The 25,538-nt window shown below is 37.5% G+C and overlaps 1 protein-coding gene and 1 pseudogene across 1 annotated transcript in view; one reads left to right on the top strand and one right to left on the bottom strand.

The window, feature by feature from the left end:
* CR1 (complement C3b/C4b receptor 1 (Knops blood group)) overlaps positions 1-25,538 on the top strand; it is a 136,178-nt gene that overhangs the window by 8,159 nt on the left and 102,481 nt on the right. The window contains exons 2-4 of the mRNA XM_036832108.1: positions 9,968-10,147; positions 10,756-10,855; positions 22,172-22,257. Of these exons, the coding sequence (XP_036688003.1) occupies positions 9,968-10,147; positions 10,756-10,855; positions 22,172-22,257 (366 nt within the window). The remainder of the gene's footprint in view (positions 1-9,967; positions 10,148-10,755; positions 10,856-22,171; positions 22,258-25,538) is intronic.
* On the bottom strand, positions 9,293-9,872 carry LOC118901495 (annotated as a pseudogene).

Genomic DNA, 25,538 nt, shown 5'->3' with positions numbered 1-25,538 from the left:
TGCAAAAATGAACCAAAAGAAAGCTGATTTGACAAATGTGGCATTATGACAATCTTTGTCTTTATATTATCATTGTGTGTTTATATTTAAAATAGTTATAGATATATTGAGGACTAAATCTACAAACTTGTTATTTGTTTCTTAATTGCCTTATAAATAAAGCAGACAAAATAGAATTTGAGGCAAGATTCATTACTAGAGATAAAGAGAGATATGTTCTAATTATAAAAGAGTCTATCTACTAGAAAATATAATTTTAAATTATATAAAGGTACATTACTGTACCTAAATAAAAATGTTAAAATTATGTATATATTAATATATAAAAGTAAAAAAATGGACAGAGTTAGAAAAAGAAATAAGACAAATGTACAATAGATGGAACATTATCTGGTAGAATAAGCAGACCCCCAACAAATCAGTAAGTGTGTAGAAGATTTAAACAAATATTAACAGATTGTGCCTCACTGATATACCCAGGGCACTGCACCCTCTACAACAGACGCATATTTTTTACAAATACATACACATACAGTTATCTCAGTTGATCATACGCTGAGCCATAAAACAAACTCAATCAATCTCAAAACTTGATAATAAATATACAGCTAGAAACATTCCTCAAATGGTTGTAAATTCTGAAAAACATTTCTAAGTAAACCATGGGTCATTGAAGAAACTACAATGGTCATTATCAAATATTTTAAACTGAAAAAAAAGAAAATACAACACATTAAAACTTGTGGAATACAGCTAAATCTATGCTTAGAATAAAAATAATAGTCTGAAGCTTTTTTTAGACTATGATAAGCTGAAAATAAAAAAATTCTAAGTAATTATCTCAAGAAATTCATTTTTTAAAAAAGAACACCAAATAAACTCAAGAAATTTTTAGTAAAAATAAAATGAAGATAAACATAAATCAACAAAGCCAAAGCTGGTTCTTTGAAGACTAAAAAAATTGACCAGTTAATTGATTGGTTTCAATCTATCCTCCATTATTTGAATTAATTAGTAGGGAGTGTGGGGAGGAACAACAGATTTAAAAAAAACAAAACAAAAAAAGAGATTTTTAAAACTAAAGTAAAATGGTATATTTCCAGCAGATATTTCTTCTTGATTACATATTGATTGACTCTAAATGGTATTTTTATTACTTTAACTTAAACCTATGAGGTCTTAAGGGGTAGTAGCTGAGTGTAATATTTAAAATACGCATTTAAACATATGCTTTCATAGTTGTTGAGCTTTGTCTACAAATCATGTGCTGAAATTTCTTTTTGCTGACTTGGCAACAGACTTCCAACAGCGGTTACTGCTGCAACTATGAAACATATTGGAGAAAAAAAGAGAAAGTAGCATAGAAATTTCTCCACTAGCTTCTTTTTTAAACTCAAACACAAATTGTTTACTTTATTTCTTTAACAATAAAACAGTAATAATGACACAATAATTTAGTTGTAACAAAGCCCTCAACAGAGCAAAATAAGAACAAAGGTAATTAAGGAGGCAGAGCTTAAGTTCAAGTTACTTGTCTCCTTTAAACAGGAAAAACTATCATTAGTCTAGTGGTTCTCGAACAGGTCTGCTCATTTGAGGAATGGGAGGAAGGAGAACTGGTGCTTAAAAGAAATAGCTACACCCAAAGCCCACCTCAGAACAATTACATGAGAATCTCTCAGGAGTGGGGCCCATTCAAAACTTTTTGAAGTGTTGTCAGCGTTTACAGCTACAAGTCTAAAGTAATAAGCATTAAACACCATACCCTCAAAGCAATCCAAAACCAAGGAATTAAAAAAGAAAGAAAAAGAAAAAGAAATATGATAAATTTCTTTCCTCTTATCCTGGGAAAAGGGGGAAGGAAGCACCTACTCATTTCTCTTTCTTTTTTATCCAATTTTGATTGCCCAAAGTCAAGTTTAACAAATGTCAAATATTGGAACTTATGCAAATATCCTACCCAATTAAAATTTTCACTACTTTACATCTAGAAAGCTCTTTTAAAACAATACAAGGGGGAAGGAGCTTCAAGATGGCAGAAGAGTAAGACGTGGAGAGACCTCCCTCCCTACAAATACGTCAGAAATGCATCTACATGTGGAACAACTCCAACAGAACACCTACTGAACGCTGGCAGAAGACCTCAGACCTCCCAAAAAGGGTCTCTGTGCTCCAACCGAGTGTCAGGGCTGTGCCTCTGAAGTGGGAGAGTCAAGTTCAGGACATTGGTCCACCAGAGACCTCCCAGATCCACGTAATATCAAACGGTGAAAAACTCCCAGAGATTTCCATCTCAACACCAAGACGCAACTCCACTAAACGACCAGCAAGCTAAAGTGCTGGACACCCTATGCTAAACAACTAGCAAGACAGGAATACAACCCCACCCATTAGCAGAGAGGCTGCCTAAATTCATACTAAGTTCACAGACACCCCAAAACGCACACCAGATGTGGACATGCCCACCAGAAAGACAAGATCCAGACTCATCCACCAGAACACAGGCACTAGTCCCCTCCACCAGGAAGCCTACACAACCCACTGAACCAACATTAGCCACTGGGGACAGACACCAAAAACAAAGAGAACTATGAACCTGCAGCCTGCAAAAAGGAGACCCCAAACACAGTAAGTTAAGCAAAATAAGAAGACAGAGAAACACACAGCAGATGAAGGAGCAAGGTAAAAACCCACCAGACCTAACAAATGAAGAGGAAATAGGCAGTCTACCTGAAAAAGAATTCAGAATAATGATAGTAAAGATGATCCAAAATCTTGGAAATAGAATGGAGAAAATACAAGAAACGTTTAACAAGGACCTAGAAGGACTAAGGAGCAAACAAACAATAATGAACAACACAATAAATGAAATTTAAAATTCTCTAGAAAGAATCAGTAGCAGAATAACTGAGGCAGAAGAATGGATAAGTGACCTGGAAGATAAACGAGTGGAAATAACTACTGTGCAGCAGTATAAAGAAAAAAGAATGAAAAGAATTGAGGACAGTCTCAGAGACCTCTGGGACAATATTAAACACACCAACATTTGAATTATAGGGGTCCCAGAAGAAGAAGAGAAAAAGAAAGGGACTGAGAAAATATTTGAAGAGATTATAGTTGAAAACTTCCCTAATATGGGAAAGGAAATGGTTAATCAAGTCCAGGAAGCACAGAGACTCCCATACAGGATAAATCAAGGAGAAACATGCCAAGACACATATTAATCAAACTATCAAATATTAAATACAAAGAAAAAATATTAAAAGCAGCAAGGGCAAAACAACAAATAACATACAAGAGAATCCCCATAAGGTTAACAGCTGATCTTTCAGCAGAAACTCTGCAAGCCAAAGGGAGTGGCAGGACATATTTAAAGTGATGAAAGGGAAAAACCTACAACCAAGATTACTCTACCTAGCAAGGATCTCATTCAAATTAAATGAGAAGAGAAATTAAAATATTTACAGACGAGCAAAAGCTAACAGAATTCAGCACCACGAAACCAGCTTTACAAAAAATGCTAAAAGAACTTCTCTAGGCAGGAAACACAAAAGAAGGAAAAGACCTACAACAACAAACCCAAAACAATTAAGAAAATGGTAATAGGAACATACATATCAATAATTACCTTATGGGGCTTCCCTGGTGGCGCAGTGGTTGAGAATCTGCCTGCTAATGCAGGGGACGCGGGTTCGAGCCCTGGTCTGGGAAGATCCCACATGCCGCGGAGCGGCTGGGCCCGTGAGCCACAACTACTGAGCCTGCGCGTCTGGAGCCTGTGCCCCGCAACGGGAGGGGCCGCGATAGTGAAAGGCCCGCGCACCGCGATGAAGAGCGGTCCCCGCACCGCGATGAAGAGTGGCCCCCACTTGCCGCAACTAGAGAAAGCCCTCGCACGAACCGAAGACCCAGCACAACCAAAAATAAATAAATAAATAAAAATAAAAGTAGCTAAAAGGAGGAGGAAATTAAAAAAAAAAAAAAAAAAAAAAAATAATTACCTTAAATGCAAATGGATTAAATGCTCCAACCAAAAGACATAGACTGGCTGAATAGATACAAAAACAAGACCCGTATATATGCTGTCTACAAGAGACCCACTTCAGACCTAGGGACACATACAGACTGAAAGTGAGGGGATGGAAAACGATATTCCATGCAAACGGAAATCAAAAGAAAGCTGGAGTAGCAATTCTTATATCAGACAAAATAGACTTTAAAACAAAGACTATTACAAGAGGCAAAGAAGGACACTACATAATGATCAAGGGATCAATCCAAGAAGATGATATAACAATTGTAAATATTTAGGCACCCAACATAGGAGCACCTCAATACATAAGGCAAATGCTAACAGCCATAAAAGGGGAAATCGACAGTAACACAATCATAGTAGGGGACTTTAACACCTCACTTTCACCAATGGACAGATCATCCAAAATGAAAATAAATAAGGAAACACAAGCTTTAAATAATACATTAAACAAGATGGACTTAATTGATATTTATAGGACATTCCATCCAAAAACAACAGAATACACTTTCTTCTCAAGTGCTCATGGAACATTCTCCAGGATAGATCAAATCATGGGTCGCAAATGAAACCTTGGTAAATTTAAGAAAATTGAAATCGTATCAAGTATATTTCCCGACAACAACGCTATGAGACTAGATATCAATTACAGGAAAATATCTGTAAAAAACACTAACACATGGAGGCTAAACAATACACTACTTAATAACCAAGAGATCACTGAAGAAATCAAAGAAGAAATAAAAAAATACCTAGAAACAAATGAAAATGAAAACACGACGACCCAAAACCTATGGGATTCAGCAAAAGCAGTTCTAAGAGGGAAGTTTATAGCAATACAATCCTACCTTAAGAAACAAGAAACTTCTCAAATAAACAACCTAACCTTACACCTAAAGCAATTAGAGAAAGAAGAACAAGAAAACCCCAAAGTTAGCAGAAGGAAAGAAATCATAAAGATCAGATCAGAAATACATGAAAAAGAAATGAAGGAAACAATAGCAAAGATCAATTAAACTAAAAGCTGGTTCTTTGAGAAGATAAACAAAATTGATAAACCATTAGCCAGACTCATCAAGAAAAAAAGGAAGAAGACTCAAATCAATAGAATTAGAAATGAAAGAGGAGAAGTAACAGCTGACACTGCAGAAATACAAAGGATCATGAGAGATTAATACAAACAACTCTATGCCAATAAAATGGACAACCTGGAAGAAATGGACAAATTCTTAGAAAAGCACAACCTTCCGAGACTGAACCAGGAAGAAATAGAAAATACAAACAGACCAATCACAAGCAGTGCAATTGAAACTGTGATTTAAAATCTCCCAACAAACAAAAGCCCAGGCCCAGATGGCTTCAGAGGCGAATTCTATCAAACATTTAGAGAAGAGCTAACACCTATCCTTCTCAAACTCTTCCAAAATATAGCAGAGGGAGGAACAATCCCAAACTCATTCTATGAAGCCACCATCACCCTGATACCAAAACCGGACAAAGATGTCACAAAGAAAGAAAACTACAGGCCAATATCACTGATGAACATAGACGCAAAAATCCTCAACAAAATACTAGCAAACAGAATCCAACAGCACATTAAAAGGATCATACACCATGATCAACTCGGGATTATCCCAGGAATGCAAGTATATTTCAATATACGCAATCAATCAATGGGATACACCATATTAACAAAATGAAAAATATAAGCCATATGGTCATCTCAATAGATGCAGAAAAAGCTTTCGACAAAATTCAACACCCATTGATGATAAAAACCCTCCAGAAAGTAGGCACAGAGGGAACTTACCTCAACATAATGAAGGCCATATAGGAAAAACCCACAGCCAACATTGTTCTCAATGGTGAAAAACTGTAACCATTTCCACTAAGATCAGGAACAAGACAAGGTTGTCCACTCTCACCACTATTATTCAATATAGTTTTGGAAGTTTTAGCCACAGCAATCAGGGAAGAAAAAGCAATAAAATAATCCAAATTGGAAAAGAAGTAAAGCTGTCACTGTTTGCAGATGGCATGATACTATACATAGAGAATCCTAAAGATGCTACCAGAAAACTACTAGAGCTAATCAATGAATTTGGTAAAGTAGCAGAATACAAAATTAATGCACAGAAATCTCTTGCATTCCTATACACTAATGATGAAAAATCTGAAAGTGAAATTAAGAAAACACTTCCATTTACCATTTCAACAAAAAGAATAAAATACCTAGGAATAAACCTACCTAAGGAGACAAAAGACCTGTATGCAGAAAACTATAAGACACTGATGAAAGAAATTAAAGATGATAGAAATAGATGGAGAGATATACCATGTTCTTGGACTGGAAGAATCAACATTGTGAAAATGACTATATTGCTCAAAGCAATCTACAGATTCAATGCAATCCCTATCAAACTACTACAGGCATTTTTCACAGAACTAGAACAAGAAATTTCACAATTTGTATGGAAACACAAAAGACCCCGAATAGCCAAAGCAATCTTGAGAAAGAAAAGCGGAGCTGGAGGAATCAGGCTCCCTGACTTCAGACTATACTACAAAGCTACAGTAATCAAGACAGGATGGTACTGGCACAAAAACAGAAATATAGATCAATGGAACAGGATAGAAAGCCCAGAGATAAGGCCACGCACGTATGGTCACCCTATCTTTGATAAAGGAGGCAAGAATATTCAATGGAGAAAAGGCAGCCTCTTCAATAAGTGGTGTTGGGAAAACTGGACAGCTATATGTAAAAGAAAGAAAACAGAACACTCCCTAACACGATACACAAAAATAAGCTCAAAGTGGATTAAAGACCTAAATGTAAGGCCAGACACTATAAAACTCTTAGAGGAAAACCTAGGCAGAACACTCTATGACATAAATCACAGCAAGATCCTTTTTGATCCACCTCCTAGAGAAATGGAAAGAAAAAGAAAAATAAACAAATGGGACCTAATGAAACTTAAAAGCTTTTGCACAGCAAAGGAAACCTTAAACAAGACGAAAAGACAACCATCAGAATGGGAGAAAATATTTGTAAATGAAGCAACTGACAAAGGATTAATCTCCAAAATTTACAAGCAGCTCATGCAACTCAATATCAAAAAAACAAACAACCCAATCCAAAAATGGGCAGAAGACTTAATCGACATTTTTCCAAAGAAGATATACAGATTGCCAGCAAAAACATGAAAGAATGCTCAACGTCATTAATCATTAGAGAAATGCAAATCAAAACTACAATGAGATATCATCTCACACCAGTCAGAATGGCCATCATCAAAAACTCTACAAACAATAAATGCTGGAGAGGGTGTGGAGAAAAGGGAACCCTCTTGCACTGTTGGTGGGAATGTAAATTGATACAGCCACTATGGAGAACAGTATGGAGGTTCCTGAAAAAACTAAAAACAGAACTACCTTACCACCCAGCAATCCCACTGCTGGGCATATACCCTGAGAACACCATAATTCAAAAAGAGTCATGTACCACAATGCTCATTGCAGCTCTATTTACAATAGCCAGAACATGGAAGCAACCAAAGTGTCCATCATCGGATGAATGGATAAAGAAGATGTGGCACATATATACAATGGAATATTACTCAGCCATAAAAAGAAATGAAATGGAGTTATTTGTAGTGAAGTGGATGGAGCTAGAGTCTATCATACAGAGTGAAGTAAGTCAGAAAGAGAAAAACATATACTGTATGCTAACACATATATATGGAATCAAAAAAAAAAATGGTCATGAAGAACCTAGGGGCAAGATGGGAATAAAGACGCAGACCTACTAGAGAATGGACTTGAGGACACGGGGAAGGGGGAAGGCTAAGCTGGGACAAAGTGAGAGAGTGGCATGGATATATATACACTACCAAATGTAAAGTAGATAGCTAGTAGGAAGCAGCCGCATAGCACAGGGAGATTAGCTCGGTGCTTTGTGACCACCTAGAGGGGTGGGATAGGGAGGGTGGGAGTCAGGTAGACATAAGAGGGAAGAGATACTGGGATATATGTGTATGTATAGCTGATTTACTTTCTTATAAAGCAGAAACTAACACACCATTGTAAAGCAATTATACTCCAATAAAGATGTTAAAAAATTTTAAAAATTAAAAACTTAAATTAAATTAAATTTAATTTAAAAAAATAAAATAAAATAGATCATGGATAAGGACCTACTGTATAGCACAGGGAGCTCTACTTAATACTCTGTAATGACCTATATGGGCAAAGAATCTAGAAAAGAGTGGATATATGTATATGTATAACTGTTTCACTTTGCTGTACAGCAGAAACTAAAACAACACTGTAAATCAACTATACCAATAACAATTTAAAAAATAATAATAATCATAAACTAAGGGAAGGAAAAAAAAACCAAAAAACAATACCAGGGGGAATTCCCTGATGCTGCAGTGGTTAAGAATCCCCCTGCCAGTGCAGGGGACACGGGTTCGAGCCCTGGTCTGGGAAGATCCCACATGCCGCAGAGCAACTGAGCCCGTGCACCACAACTACTGAGCCTGCGCTCTAGAGCCTGTGAGCCACAACTACTGAGCCGCGTGTCACAACTACTGAAGCCCTTGCGCCTAGAGCCCGTGCTCTGCAACAAGAGGAGCCACCACAATGAGAAGCCGTGCACCGCAAAGAAGAGTAGCCACCGCTCATCGCAAGTAGAGAAAACCTGTGTGCAGCCAAAATAAATAAATAAAACAAAACAAAACAAAAACAATACCAGGTTTCAGAAAGAATCCCCCACATTTTAAATTTGCATAGATGTTTAAGTCATCTATTTGTTCAACGAAGAAGAGTCGATGAAATGTATTAGAAAGCATTTTATTAATAAGTTATTATAAAACAATATTCATTTCATGTAGCACAAATTAACTTTTTGGTGCAACAAGAGGAATATCTGAATGTTTCCCATCTATTTCTAAAACTGTCAGAATTCCTTTGTATAAGATTGATATCTTCAAATTTAGAACCTAAACATAAATTTTTCTTAAGAATGCATACATAAAATACTTCTCCTGTAACTGCACTATATCCTTGACAAATCCCTATTGGGAGGTACAGTAGTGGCTGCAGGCATTTATCTTTAAAACAATTTTTCCTCATTTTTCAGGTTTGGGAATGATATCACATCAAGTATGGAAAATAACTTTTTTCCTTAAGAAGACATAAATTCACTTAGAGATGTCTCCTCAAATTCAGAAAAACCCATTTCTTCAGCTCCTTCTGTCAGGACTCCATATTAATCTCAACCACTGCATTCTTGCCCGGAAGTGTTGTTTTTGTCGGGTTGTCTTCACTCACATCTTCAATGTCTGCCAGATCATTAGGTGGTAAAGGATTCCTCCAGCACTGGAAGCTGTTTTACTGCCAAAATTCTTCGTTGAGCTGGCGCAGCGCGGCCCCCCAGTCTCCCCGCAGGGACTCTGCGCGACCCGCCCCGTCGTCGCCACCGCCCCTCCCCTGGCCCGCGGGGCCGCACGGGCGGCTGCGGCAGCGGCGGATCGCCACTCTCCAGGCCGCGACCCTCAAGCTCCGCGCCGTCCGGGGCGACAGTGTCCCCGCTGTCGCGGCGCTTGCTGGGCGAAACCGAAGCCTCAGTCATACCCCCCGCGTCGATTTTACGCTTTCGGGGCAGCTCCGGGATGCTGAGGGGCTGCCCGGAATGCGAGACCCCCGGCGGCGGGATCCAAAGCCGTGGCCGCACCGGCTTCTCAGGAAAGTCGCGGAGCAGGAGCCGCTTCCAGGGCACGTGGAACGTCAGGGGCTCGGCAGCACGCTGCTTGCCCCTGGGCCCCGAAGGCTCGGGCGGAGCCCGCCCGGCGCGGGTGGCCGAGCTCCCGTAGCTGTGGGAGTGGAGGGCCTCTCCACTAACTTTGACGTCCCTGTGGTCTTGCTCTCCAGGTCAGTGCCAATCCCCGGTGCGCCTTACATTCGCCGTGCCTACAGAACCGATTGACAAAGATGAGTTTCCTGTTGGGACATCTGTGAAGTATAAATGCCGCCTTGGTTACTACGGAAGAGTGTTCTCTATCACCTGCCTGCAAAACTCTCTCTGGTCAAGCCCTGAAAACAACTGTAGGCGTAAGTAACTCTAGACTGAGGACTCCTCTGTGTCAATAATCCTTAAGATCTGATCAGTCGTTCAAATTTTGAAACAAAGACACGTGTCTTGGTAACTTTGCCTAAGGTATAAAAAGATGTGAGAGTTATTCTTGTAGGTCATATCTTCCTACTGCTTTGAGTTCCTAGCACCTTCATTACAAGTTCATTTCATGAGAAATGACCATCACAAGGCATGATTGAGGGAAAATCTCCATTCACTAGGGGTGTCCCATTTTTACAACTGAAACTAAGTAATGAATGACTCAGGAAAGGAAAGAAAAGTGTAGGTGGGGAGAGAATCCCAAACTTCAAGACTTTTGATGTACACTGGTTGAATTACAGAGTAAGTATTTTAGTAATAAAGCAAAGTTTACATCTTTCTAAGAGGCAAAAAATATGGGGATGAGATCTGGAAGGGAGGTCTTTTTGAAAGTGGTGCTTAGTAGATCCTGAGGCAGTCTTGTGAGTTTCCTCAAGGTGGCAAATCTATGGAACTACAAGAGCTATGGCCAGTTTGGGACCTTATGTATTAACAGACGTTCAGAGTATTCTACACCCAGTCCCCACATTCTGCTTCTTTCCCATAGGTAAATCATGTGGATCTCTTCCAGAGCTCATAAATGGCAAAATGGACATCAACAAAGACACCCAGTTTGGATCAACTGTTAATTATTTTTGTAATGAAGGGTGAGTTGGCAGTAGCTTTGTTTGGGATGACAGTTCTAGAATTGTAACACTAGTCTCTAAACAGTAGTCTCAGAAAGGAAAGTCAAACTACCTGTCCATTTAAAACATAGCAATAAGATTTCTAAGTAGAAGTTGTGTCTTGAATCCAGGCATTTAACTACCCTTGCAATGACTAAACAAATATTTGAAAAAATAGGAAAAAACCTGTATCCATGCTAGAAATTGGAGGGGTGAGGGTAGTGTTTTCACACCAAATTAATGCACCTAAAGCCAAGTGAAGCATTTACTAGATGAGAAGGACCAGCATTCTAAAGTAAGTGGAACAAACACACATATATTCTTAACTCAAAGCAATAAGAGCTAGAATTGTTGGACTCAGGAAAAAGTAGGAAAGAGTTGTTTATTTGGGATGATGGAGTAGATGTGGTGGATGGGCAAATCTTAATTGTTATAGCACCTCTCCAGAAGTGTACACAATACAGGAATCTTGCTGTGGGCATACTCTTGGCTTATCCTTAGGGGAGACAACCAATTTAGGAAAGAAATAGGTACACCTTATATCTTAACTTTTGTTCTGTTTTTATTACTTATTATTACTTACAATACATGCAAATAACATAAGTGAAACATAAAAATAGTAATAACAATAAAATTAATTTCAGTGCATATGCCACCCACCTTAAAAACCGTCACTAGTACCTTTGATGCTGACTATGTGCTTTTCCCAATTTCCATTCCTTCACCTCCAAAACTTCTCCAGAAGTAACCACCATCCTGAATTTTGTCGATCCCTTGCATTCCTTTTCCATTTTCTCCCATACATAGTCCTAATCATTATATTTTTAGTTATACATATTTTGAACTTTATATAAATGACATGATTTTATATGAACATCTTTGCAAATTGCTTTTGATTTAATAGTTTGTTTCTGACATTCATTCATGTTGTTGTTGTTAATTCATTTTCATTTAGGATAGTGTTCTCTTGTCTGGATACAGAAGAATTTATTTCTTTTTTTTGTTGTCGTTAGATATTTGGATTATTTCTAGTTTGTTTTGCTTTGTTTTGTTTTTGCTATTATAAGCATCCCTGATATAAAGATACTCATACATGTCTCCTAGTACACATGGGCAAAAGTTTCTCTAGGACAGTGGTTTTCAAACTTATTTTACCATGATCAACAACTAAGAAATATATTTCTACAGCACATACACACACACATAAACAGACACACATGTATACCACATCACATACACATTTATATAAATTAAAATTGTCACACAAATATTTACCATTATACTGGAAATTCTAGCCAGGAAATTAGTCAAGAAAAAGAAATAAAAGGCATCCAGATTGGAAAGGAGAATTAAAACAGTCTCTGTTTGGAATTAAAACAGTCTCTGTTTGGAGGCCAGATCAAGAGGGTGGAGTAGAAAAATCCTAGCCTTCTCCCACAGACATACGAAAACTACAGCTACATATAGAATAACTATCTCTGAAAGTGACCTGAAGACTAGAAGAACAGATTTTCTACAACTAAGGATATAAAGAAAAGGCCACATTGAGATGAAGAGGAGGGGAAGAGATGTGGTCTAGTCAGAACACCTCCCCCCCAATGCAGTGACCCACAAGCCAGAAGAAAATCACAACCATGGGGGTCCCCCCTGAGGAGTGAGGGGTCCAAGACCCACACTGGGCTCCCCAGCCTGGGGCACCTGCACCAGGAAGACAAACCACCATAGTGTCTGGCTTTGAAAACCAGCAGGCTTATATTTCAGGGGAGCCAGAGGATAGTGGGAGACTGCTCTTGAAGGGCTCACTTGCTCTGAGTCCCAGCACAGACAGAGCAGCAACTTAAAAAATGCCTTGGCTTTATGAGGAGGAGATTTATTGATTAATTCTGGGGCAGGTACCACGGGATGGAAGTGCTGGTAGGTGCCATTTTTTTTCTCTCCTTACACCTAGCTGGCCCAGTGCTGGTAGGTGCCTTTCTGTCACTCTTCATCAACATAGGTAACACTACGTGCCCCACCCCAATGTTCCCCTAAGTACCTGCCCAACCCAACCCACCTGCCTCAACCAGTCCCTCTAAAGAAGCTCCCGCCCCATCCTACCTGGTACATGGTTCTGCCCAGGACCAGTGATCCTCCAAAGTGGCTCACATTCTGGGAGACCTAGCCCTTCCCACCAGCAAGCCCACAGAAGTTGCAACCAGGCCTCACAGACAGCTGGGCTGGGGATCAGCCCTGCCTACCAGAGTGTCTTGTAGAAGTCATGGCTTAAACACAACAGGAGGATGCAGGCAGCCCATGCAGGGGATAGCCTTGAGCACCTGGCTTGGGTGACCAGGGGGGATTATGCCACTGGGCTGTACATAAAACTATCTACATAAGGCCACTCTTTTAAAGTTGGGAGATGTAGCTGATGTACCTAATGTATAAAAACAAACACCGAGAGTTTGGCAAAATAGGAGACAAAGGAATACCTTCCCAGTGAAAGAACAAGATAAAACCCCAGAAAAAGAAATATACAAGATGGAGATAAGCAATTTATAAGATAAAACGTTCAAAGTAATAGTCATAAAGATGCTCATCAAACTCAGGAGAAGAATGGATGAACACAGTAAGAACATCAACAAAGAGATAGAGAATACAAAGAAGAACCAATCAGAACTGAAGAATACAATAACTGAAATGAAAAATACATTAGAGGGAATCAATTACAGAATAGAGGATGCAGAAGAACAGATCAGTGATCTGGAAGACAGAGTAGTGGAAATCACCCAATTGGAACAGCAAAAAGAAAAAAAAAGGAATTAAAAAATGAAGATAGCCTTAGGAACCTCTGAGACTACATCAAGCATACTAACATTTTCATTAGAGGGGGCCCAGAAGGAGAAAAGAGAAAGAAAGGGACAGAAAGCCTATTTGAAAAGATAATGGCTGGAAACTTCCCTAACCTGGCATAGGAAACAGACATTAAAATCCAGGAAGCACAGAGAGTCCCAAACAAGATGAAGCCAAAGAGACCCACACGAAGACACATTACAATTAAAATGTCAAAAGTTAAAGATAAAGAGAGAATCTTAAAAGGAACAAGAAAGAAAAAAGTTATGTACAAGGAAACCTCCATAAGACTATCAACTGATTTTTAGGCAGAAACTTTACAGGCCAGAAGGGACTGGCACAATATTTTCAAAGTGCTGAAAGGAAAAAAACTTATAAGAATACCCAGCAAAGTTATCATTCAGAATTGAAAGACAGCTGGAGCCTCCCAGACAAGCAAAAGCTAAAAGTTCATCACCACTAAACCAGCTTTACAGGAAATGTTAAAGGAACTTCTTCGAATGGAAAAGAAAAGGCCATAACTAGAAACAAAAAAAACTATGAAAGGAAAAATATCTCACTAGTAAAGGCAAACACAGAGTTAACGTAGTGGATCTACCACTTATAAAGCTAGTATAAAGTTTAAAAGGCAAAGGTAGTAAAATCCATCTAAATCTAAAATAATTAGTTAAGCAATACACAGAATGAAAGGATGTAAAATATGATGTCAAAAACATAAAATGGGGGAAGGAGTAAAAATGCAGTGCTTTTAGAATGTGCTCCAACTTAAGCAACCATCAAATTAAAATAGGCTGCTATATACATAGGTTGCTATATGTAAATCTCATGGTAACTACAAACCAAAAACCTATAGCACAATATATAAAGAGAAAAGAATACAGACATAAAGCTAGAGAGAGTCATCCAATCACACAGGAAGAGAACAAGAGAAGAAGAAAGGAACAGAGCAGAACTACAAAAACAACCATAAAACAATTAACAATATGGCAAAAAGTACTTACCTATCAGTAATTACTTTAAATGTAAATGAATGAAATACTCTAATCAAAAGATACAATGTTCTTGGATTGGAAGAATCAATATTGTGAAAATGACTATAATACCCAAAGCAATCTACAGATTCAATGCAATCCCTATCAAATTACAAATGGCATTTTTCACAGAACTAGAACAAAAAATTTAACAATTTGTATGGAAACACAAAAGACCCCAAGTAGCCAAAGCAATCTTGAGAAAGAAAAACAGAGCTGGAGGAATCAGGCTTCCTGATTTCAGACTATAATACAAAGCTATAGTAATCAAGACAATATGGTACTGGCACAAAAACAGAAATATAGATCAATGGTACAGGATAGAAAGCCCAGAGATAAAGCCATACAGCTATGTTCACCTAATCTATGACAAAGGAGGCAAGAATATACAATGGAGAAAAGACAGTCTCTTCATTAAGTGGTGCTGGGAAAAGAATGAAATTAGAAGACTCCCTAACACCATACGCAAAAATAAACTCAAAATGGGTTAAAGACCTAAATGTAAGGCCAGAAACTATAAAACTCTTAGAGGAAAACAGGCAGAACACTCCTTGACATAAATCACAGCAAGATCTTTTTTGACCCACATCCTAGAGAAATGAAAATAAAAACAAAAATAAACAAATGGGACCTAATGAAACTTAAAAGCTTTTGCACAGCAAAGTAAACCATAAACAAGATGAAAAGACAACCCTCAGAATAGGAGAAAATATTTTCAAATGAAGTAACTGACAAAGGATTAATCTCCAAAATATACAAGCAACTGATGCAGCTCAATACCAAAAAAAACAAAGAACCCAATCCAAAAATGGGCAGAAGACCTAAACAGACATTTCTCCAAAGAAGACACACAGATGGCCAAGACGCACATGAAAAGCTGCTCAACATCACTAATTATTAGAGAAATGCAAATCAAAACTACAATGAGGTATCACCTCACACCAGTCAGAATGGTCATCATCCAGAAATCTACAAACAATAAATGCTGGAGAGGGTGTGGAGAAAAGGGAACCCTCTTGCACTGTTGGTGGGAATGTAAATTGATACAGCCACTATGGAGAACAGTATGGAGGTTCCTTAACAAAACTAAAAATAGAACTACCATATGATCCAGCAATCGCACTAAGGGGCATATACCCAGAGAAAACCATAATTCAAAAAGACACATGCACTCCAATATTCATTGCAACACTATCTACAATACCAGGACATGGAAACACCGTAAATGTCCATCAACAGATGAATGGATAAAGAAGATGTGGTACATATATACAATGGAATATTACTCAGCCATAAAAAGGAATGAAATTGGGTCATTTATAGAGATATGCATAGACCTAGAGTCTCTCATACAAAGTGAAGTAAGTCAGAAAGAGAAAAACAAATATTGTATATTAACGCATATATGTGGACTCTAGAAAAATGGTACAGGTACATATTTGCAGAGCAGGAATAGAGACGTAGACATAGAGAACAGACGTGTTGACATGGGGGGAAGGGGAGGTGGGATGAATTGGGAGATTGGGACTGACATATATACAATACCATGTGTAAAATAGATAGCTAGTTGGAAACTGCGGTATGGCACAGGGAGCTCAGCTCGGTGCTCTGTGGTGACCTAGATGGGTGGGATGGAGGGCGGTGGGAGGGAGGTCTGAGAGGGAGGGGATATGTGTATACATATAGCTGATTCACTTTGTTGTACAGCAGAAACCAATGCAACATTGTAAAGCAACTATACCCCAATTAAAAAAAAAGATACAGGATGGCTGAATGGATTAAGAAAACAAGACCCATATATATGCTGTCTACAAAGAGACTCACTTCAAATCTAAAGACACACACAGACTGAAAGTGAAAGCATAGAAAAAGATATTCCACACAAATGTAAACAAAAAGAAAGCTGGAACAGCAAGACTTATATTAGACAAAATACACTTTAAAACCAAGACTGTAACAAAAGACAAAGAAGGACATAACATAATGATAAAGGGATAAATCCAAGAAGAGGACATAACATAAATATATCTATGTACAATAGTCAAGATATGGAAGCAACCTAAGTGTCATTGATAGGTAAATGGATAAAGAAGATGGAGTATATATACAAAACAATATCACTCAGACATAAAAAAGAATGAAATCTTGTCATTTGTGAAAACATGAATGGACCTAGAGGGCATTATGTTAAGTGAAATAATTTAGACAAAGAAAGACAAATATGATTTCACTTATATGTGGAATCTAAAAAACAAAACAAATGAACAAACAAAACAAAGCAAAGCAGAAATGGACTCACAGATACAGAGAACAAACTGGTGGTCATCAAAGGGAAGGGGAATAGGGGGTTGGGTGAAACAGGTGAAGGAGATCAAGAGGTATAAACTTCCAGTTATAAAGTAAATAAATCACAGGATGTAATGTACAGCATAGAGAATATAGGCAGTAATATTGTAATAACTTTGCATTATGACAGATGGTTACTAGGCTTATTGTGGTGATCAATTCAATATATACATATATATACATATATATGTATATATATAATATGTCAAATCACCATATTGTACATCTGAAATTAATACAATATTGTATGCCAACTATAGTTCAATCAAAAAAAGAAAAAGAAAACAACCTCTCTGTTTGCAAATTACATATCTGGTATAGAAAATACTAAGGAATGTACACACAGACACACACACACACACACACACACACACAAACATATTATAGCTAATAAATAGTTCATCAAGATCTCAGGATACAAGTTATCAGATGATTTATTTTTAACATGGGTGTTTCATTGATGTAAAGGAAGATTATTTTTAGAGAAGGATTTAAGAACATAATTATATCTAAAATCACAGAGTATAAAAAGAAATCTTGAAATTAAGAAAATTTTAAAGTGCTAGACTTATAGTCAGTGTCTCATTCTTGACCTCAAAAAATGGAGAAAACAAATTCATATGTATTTTTAATGGATGTTACCCTGGTCGGGTAAAAAATAATTTCCAACTGAACAAAAGTAGACAAATTAATCCATGTAGCAAAATAGACGGAAGAAAATGTTACACTTTCTTCATATAAGTTGGGGTCACAATTGGGGTATTTTTGTTTTTTCCTTTTAGAAATTTATTTTATAAAAATGAGATCATGTTCATTGTAATCAGGATGTAAAAGAAATTTATTGATTTTCTACATGAAGATTTTCTACCTAGTATATCTATTACTTTGCTTGAATAACCTATAGAATTTAAAAGTACATTCTCTCACCGTAGAGAACAAAGTTGAAAACCAATCTATTAAAAGGGCTTCGGTTTATATTATTCAAATCTTCAACATCTTTACTTCAAAGCATATTATTAAGTTAAAGTAATTTTAAGTATATTATAATGGTATATTATAAAATACAGAGCTCAAAAGAGTAGAATAGGAAGTCCAGAAATAGACCCAAATTTGTAAAAGAGGGTATTATATGAAGGTATCAGGCAGCATTTCAAAGCAGTAAGCAAACTAGTATTTTTTATTTATGTTAAATAATTAGCACATTTTATGCACCACAATAAATTTCATATTGATCAAAGAATTACATGTTATATGTGACACCTAAATAAAATAAAATAAAAAATAATAAATATGTATCAGATTTAGGAACATTCCAAGTCAATGGGTTCATTTCAAGCAAAGGCAGAATCCACAGAGAGGTTAATAGAATTGACACATATACAAATACTAAAAACAAATAAAGTACAAATGAAAAACCACAAAAATATATAAATAGCCCTTACAAACAAAATATGAACACCTAAATAGAGAAATGATCAAAAGATACAAAGTGGCAATTAACAAAAGAAAAAGGTACAAATTGTAAATACATGTGGAAGAGTCTGGCCTTGCTATTAATAAAATTAATACAAATGAAAATAACAATAATATGCTACTTTGACCACTTATTCAATCCAAAAGTATTTATTCAGAGCCCACAAATACTAAGAATAGGTACTATTCTGGAAGCTGGAGATATAGCAAGAAACAAAACACACAAAAATCCCTCTGTATAGCTGATAGTTTTGAAGTTCAGGGTAATGGGCATTGACATAATCTCCTAGTAGCAGTATAAATTGATACAAATTTATACCATTTAACACAATTTAGGCAATGCACTTTTGCCAAGAAGTCAAACTTAACAGTCTTCCTTTTTGAAGTCTTTTAGACTCTAAAGGCTTGGAAAGGTTGGAATGGAAAACATCTTAATGTTCAACAACAGGGGATTATTTGAGTAAATTAGGGTCCATTCATGTGATGGAATATTATTCTGCCAATAAAAATATTGGGGATTGATTATAATATATTTGCTGGGGTTTGAGGGATTCCAATAAACAATACATCTATCTTCACCACCAAATTTCTGGACCAGCTGAGGAATCAGACAGATGAAGATCAAATTATATCTTTATTGCTGAAAGAGATTAGTAGAGAATATAACTTTAGGTCAGGGCTAAATGACCTAATTTTTAAAATCCCATTATTAAATGTAATTACCTGTTCTCAGACACAGCTGGACAACTGTAAGCTTCCTGCATCCATCCCATCCCCACGCCCACTCACCACAGGGGTAGGAGAGGCCCCTTAGCACATAGCAGAGAATAAACTAGAATACATCCTCTCTGCAGGCATGAAGAGTGGGAATGCAGAAGTTTGAGATGAATTGCCCTATTCCTTCTCCCAAACTCACCAGTCTGAGAACTCATGATGGGTAGGTTGGGGTAAACAGAGAACCCAGGACTGTCGATCTCAATAAGCCCCCAAAAGGAAATCTGAAAAGCAAATGTAGGTGTCCTACCCAACAATATTGTATATAATGAAAACAGTTTTAGGATAGATGTTATATTTAAAGAAGGTGAGACCCCAAAGGGCCTGTTCTGTGCAAGGCAAGGAGAGGAAGTTGCTTGTTTTTCCAGAGAAGAAGGAGAAAGACAAGTGAGGGATGGAATAAAATGCCTAATGGCATTCACTTCCCAGTGTAACACTCCCTAAAACTTCCCCCAAATGCAACAACAAATACTTTGAGCAAGTGGATTTGGGGGAGAAACCCACAAAAATCCTGGGCATTGCTGCTAGATAAAATGTTGTGCAGAACCCAAAGCCAGCAGGGAGGGACACAGGAAAGTGAAAGCAGAGAGAAGTATGGGGAAATTAGCCCTAAGACACACAGTAATCATGTGTGTGGAAGAGGACTCTCACACAGCTGTGAAATATAGGTCCTGGCCAGTTTAACCACACCTACTTGACAGCTGGCATCCGTGTTACATGTATATCTCTTCATGTAAGAAACTGAAAGAATTTTCTGTAAGTTCTTGACCCAGAGTATGGTGCACAGACCAGCAAGGTCAGCATCTCCTGGGAGCTTGTTAGAAATGCAGAATTTTCATACCCACTGAATCAGAATCATATTTTCACAAGATGCCCTGGTGATTTCTATGCAAATAAAACTTTGGAGAAGCACTTCTCTAAACCATTAACTATGTTGTAAGATACTGTTTAGGTAATTTTTTTCCATTACTGGAATTTTCTGTATCTTTCACTTTTTTTCTACAATGACTGAGTATTAACTTTTATAATCGGCTTTTAAAGAGCTGTTACTGAACTTCCGGTTCCAGATTCACTTTTCCCTGCTTCTCTCTCTACATATAACTAAATACCCTAGAAATTGTTCAACATACAACCATAAAAGGACCACAAAAGGTAGAAAGAAAGTGGACTGGCTAGGGACCCCAGAACTTAAAGAATGACCCTGCAGTGAGTTCCCTGGGTTTTCTTTTTATCTCTCAGGATGGGTGCTGTAGAAGACTGTAAGCCAGAACAGTCAACAAGCAGAGAGAGAGAGAAGCCTACTCTCCTGTTAAAGGACTGGGGAAGGGAAAGCTCAGCAAGGATGTAGTAGGGAGACCCACACTTAGTGATAGTGGTGGCCCAATCTGCCTAAATTAGCAGCATAGGGAGAAATTGGGGATGAGGGAAGTCTATCCTTCCCATGTCACACACCCATGGGAAGCAGCAGGTCCCAGTCCACCAGCAGCTGTATCAATAGCGGAACCTGGGTGCGCTGACATATCTCATGCCCCAGCATGTGAGCCTTATTCTGCCTGCAATGGCAGCATCAGCAGAGCCTGGTTGGTGAGACCTAGACTTCAAGATAGCAGCAGGAGGGCTCCTCCACTCACACCAGACATGGGATTGGTAACTTATTTGTCTGGCTTCTTGGAGGCACCTCTGTGCATTTGTCCTCAAGTGGTCTTATGGATGTCTTTCAGAAAATGGTTATTTTATATGATTTGTCATGGAATTTGTTCTAATAAATCATTCTTCTATCATGTGGCAACATGCAAAAAAATAAAACAAAACAAAACGTTTCAGAAGAATTGCCGACTCAAGTTAGAACTTGCTTCACCATTTTTATCCCAATCCTCATGATTAAAAAATCAAAAAGAGCACTTTAAGAAATAATCTTTATGAAGTCAAAAACCAGAGGAGTCTCCATGATTCTCCACTCCTATGGCAAACAGGAAGGAAGAGGTGCACACATAGTGGAAAGACTGCAGCTTTCCTTTACTCCATTTGTTGTCTATTTGTGTGTATGTGTGTTTGCAGTGCAATTTAGAATATTTTCATTTTTGATGGTGTACTGGAAGGCATTAAAAACCTGAAAACAATACTGAAGGCATTAATAAATACAACATAACCACTGCTTCAATGTAACAGTGCTTCAGGTTTCTTCAAGAACATCCACAGCTCTTTTCATTTGATCTCCATTTGACCCATTTTGATGTTTGAATAAAGTTTGTGCTGCCATAGTTTCTTATATATTCATAAGGCAGTGTTCTCAGCTATACCAAATAACACTTGACGGTTATTTAACACTATTCATCTTAACCTGTAGTAGTATCAAGTTCGGCCTTACTCTCCACCAATTTTCATGAATGGTTCAGCCCAACATTCCATGACTATAGAAAATTTCAGCTGAAGTAAAAATAAATGTCATAAGTTTTTCCAAATTGTATAGCAAACTTTGAACAGCTTGTGGCGTACTAATTGAGAATTTCTGCCTTTAACATTTATAATATGAAATAAGTGTTCAACTGTGTTTGTCTTGCTTGGATTTCCTTTGGTTATAGTTTGATGAATCTTATTTATCTTAGATGTATATAAAAAATGTGCCTTAACCTAATAAAGAAGAGAGATCTCATCTAATTTAGAAGGCATGAAGAAGATAATTTTAAAGTCCAAATAAAGACACAAAAGTTGGGAAAGCAATAGTACTTTGACAAATGGAAATTGTCCTTCTGAATTCTCCCAGATTGTAATCTCTTGTAAGCAGCAATTTAAGCAGGATTAAGTGTTTATTTAGAAGATAACATTCATTATTCTTTGCCTCTAGATACCGACTCATCGGTCAATCCTCTGCTGCATGCATCATCTCTGGCAACTCTGTCATCTGGGATAATGACCCACCTATTTGTGAGAGTGAGTTGGAATATTCTTTTCTATCACCTTTACCAATAAGTTCTCACTTTTCCCCTGGAGTTATAAAAATCTTGATTGATTTTTTTCATTCTGTCATTCAGATGGCTGAAGACAGCTATAATGGTCTCAAAAATACATGTGGGGTCCTGGCAACTGTTTTCTTAAGTTCTTCTTTATCCTGGGTTGTGCCTTTTCTGAACCTGGGGACTTAAATGCATAAAAGTCTTCAAACTTTATTTTTACCTCAGTTAATTTGGAATTATGTTGGTTCTGCCATCCCCAGTATAATAACCATCCTGCTTAGAAAATTAGTAAAGATTTTTAAAGTGATACTCTTTGAGGTTTGATGAAGCTGTGGAGGAATTCACACTTTCATGTGCCAATGGTTCAACACACTCTCTTGAAAGTCATTATGTAATATAAGCCTCAAAATTGGGCTTATATTTTGACCCGCTTCTTAGAATTTATACTTAGGAAATAAACAGATTGTAAACTTTTTATTGCAGCATACTTTATAATGGCAAACATGTTAAACTAACCTAAATGCACTGCATGGTTCCTAATATGGTTTGCAAATAACCTATTGGAAGCAAAAAGACATGTTAAAAGTGACTACTGAGAATTCCCTAAGAAGCATAAAATAGCCCTGAAGAATTAGAAGAAATACATCCATACATTGGAAATTTATTCAGCCATAAAAAGATATTATGGAAAAACACTTAATATTTATAAAGATGATTATTATATATATTTCTGTGAAGAAAATCAGATGACAAAATAGTATGTCTTATACACAATTTATACAAGACTATACAAGATCTCATTATATTAAAAATAATACACCTTGACATATTTCCATATTTTTGTCTCTATCTATAATTCTGTAACCTTTTCTATATCCAACCCTGGCAAATGGCTTTAAGCCTCCTTGGTAAAGGGTAGGGAGGAAACTTACAGTATACATTTTGGCTGTGCAGCAGTTGCTTCCTCTTCCTCAAGAAGAGCCAGTCTCCCGTTTTATTGAAGCTGCTCTGGGTCTCTAAACTGGTTCTCAAGTCTTAGAATTGGTTGATAAATAACCACAACTCTCTTCTGTAGTGATTCAAGTCAGACTTCTGTTCACTAGACCTAGATCTTCTCTGCTAATACAAATCAACTAAAACTTTAGACCACTATCCATCTGCTTCAGTTTTAGCGATTCCATGATCAATGAGCCAATGACAAAGATCTTTGCAGGAAAATCATTCTGATTTCTGCTTCAGTTGTCTCTGACAGTTAAGTGCTACCACTTGGCCTCTGTGACCCTGAGGTCCTTTCATCCCCATTGGATTCAGGTAACCCCATTTAATAGCTACCATTCCCACTGTCATTCCTGGCCTATGGAGAATAACCATCACAGAGTTCTTCAAGGATGCTGAAACTTCTGCATAAATGTATTTCTCAAAGCCTTGGGTAAAAGGTCTCACTTTCAACCTATGTGCACCATGGAGATAATTAGGGAGTAGATGAACAGGTCTTACATAATAAATCCACTCTAGCATTCCTAAGTCCCTAGGCCACAGGATGTTTTCCTCTGCAGTACACTAATAATGTTCTGCTTTTGAACTTCATTCTGTTAGGCCACACTCAAACTAACACATTGAATTCAGAATCTCAATTCTTTTGCTGTATTTTATACTTTCTCACAGGTCATAAGTTTTATTTCCCCAGATCTCCCTGGTCCTGTCAGGGCTTGAATCTGGTTAGAGGACTAGAAACAATGCAAGGTGGTAGGGATAGGTCCTGAGGAAAATCAGCAGTCCCTGCAATTTGGGTTGCCAGACTTAGTAAATAAAAATGCAAGATGCCCAAATAAATTTGCTTTCAGAGAAGCAACAAATATTTCTGTAGAATAAATGTGTGCCATGCAATATTTGGGATATACATAGAAATTTTCCTTTTTGTCTGAAATTCAAATTTAACTGAGCATTCTGTATTTTCCACAGCAGTCCTATCAGGACAGCTACCTCACAAGAGTCTGTTAGTTTCTTCAGGCAAGAGGATGCTTTTCTCCTCAGACCAGGGAGGAAGGCTCTCCTTCTGGCAAAGTAGGCTTGGCAGAATTTCTTTTTTTCTTCTTTGCCATCTGTGTATCTTCTTCTTCTTTTTTTTTTTTTTGTATTTAGAATTATTTACTTTTCTTTGTGGTTACAATTTTTTTTAACATCTTTATTGGAGTATAATTGCTTTATAATGTTGTGTTAGTTTCTGCTGTATAAAAAAGCAAATCAACTGTCTGCATACATATATCCCCATATCCCCTCCCTCTTGCATCTCAATCCCACCCTCCCTATGCCACCCCTCTAGGTGGTCACAAAGCACTGAGCTGACCTCCCTGTGCTATGCATCTGTTTCCCACTAGCTATCTATTTTATATTTGGTAGTGTATATATGTCAATGCTACTCTCTCACTTCATCCCAGCTTATCCTTCCCACTTACCGTGTACTCAAGTGCATTCTCTACGTCTCGGTCTTTATTCCTGTCCTGCCCCTAGGTTCTTCAGAACCTTTTTTTTTTTTTTTTTAGATTCCATATCTAAATTTTTTAGATTCCATATCTATTCCATGTGTTAGCATACAGTATTTGTTTTTCTCTTTCTCACTTACACCACTCTGTATGACAGACTCTAGGTCCATCCACCTCACTACAAATAACTCAATTTCATTTCTTTTCATGGCTGAGTAATATTCCATTGTATATATGTGCCACATCTTCTTTATTCATTCATCTGTTGGTGGACACTTAGGTTGTTTCCATGTCCCAGCTATTGTAAATAGAGCTGCAGTGAACATTGTGGTAAATGACTCTTTTTGAATTATGGTATTCTCAGGGTATATGCCAAGCAGTGGGATTGCTGGGTGGTAAGGTAGTTCTGTTTTTAGTTTTTTAAGGAATCTCCATACTGTTCTCCAGAGTGGCTGTATCAATTTACATCCCACCAACAGTGCAAGAGGGTTCCCTTTTCTCCACACCCTCTCCAGCATTTATTGTTTGTAGATTTCTGGATGATGACCATTCTGACTGGTGTGAGGTGATACCTCATTGTAGTTTTGATTTGCATTTCTCTAATGATTAGTGATGTTGAGCATCCTTTCATGTGTCTGTTGGCAATCTGTATATCTTCTTTGGAAAAATGTCTATTTAGGTCTTCTGCCCAGTTTTGGATTGGGTTGTTTGTTTTTCTGATATTGACCTGCATGAGCTGTTTATATATTTTGGAGATTAATCCTTTGTCAGTTGC

Source organism: Balaenoptera musculus, chromosome 1 (assembly GCF_009873245.2).
Source record: "Balaenoptera musculus isolate JJ_BM4_2016_0621 chromosome 1, mBalMus1.pri.v3, whole genome shotgun sequence".
NCBI lineage: Eukaryota > Metazoa > Chordata > Mammalia > Artiodactyla > Balaenopteridae > Balaenoptera > Balaenoptera musculus.
The sequence above is the reverse complement of the archived record's forward strand: the minus strand, read 5'-3'. Positions and strand labels throughout refer to the sequence as shown.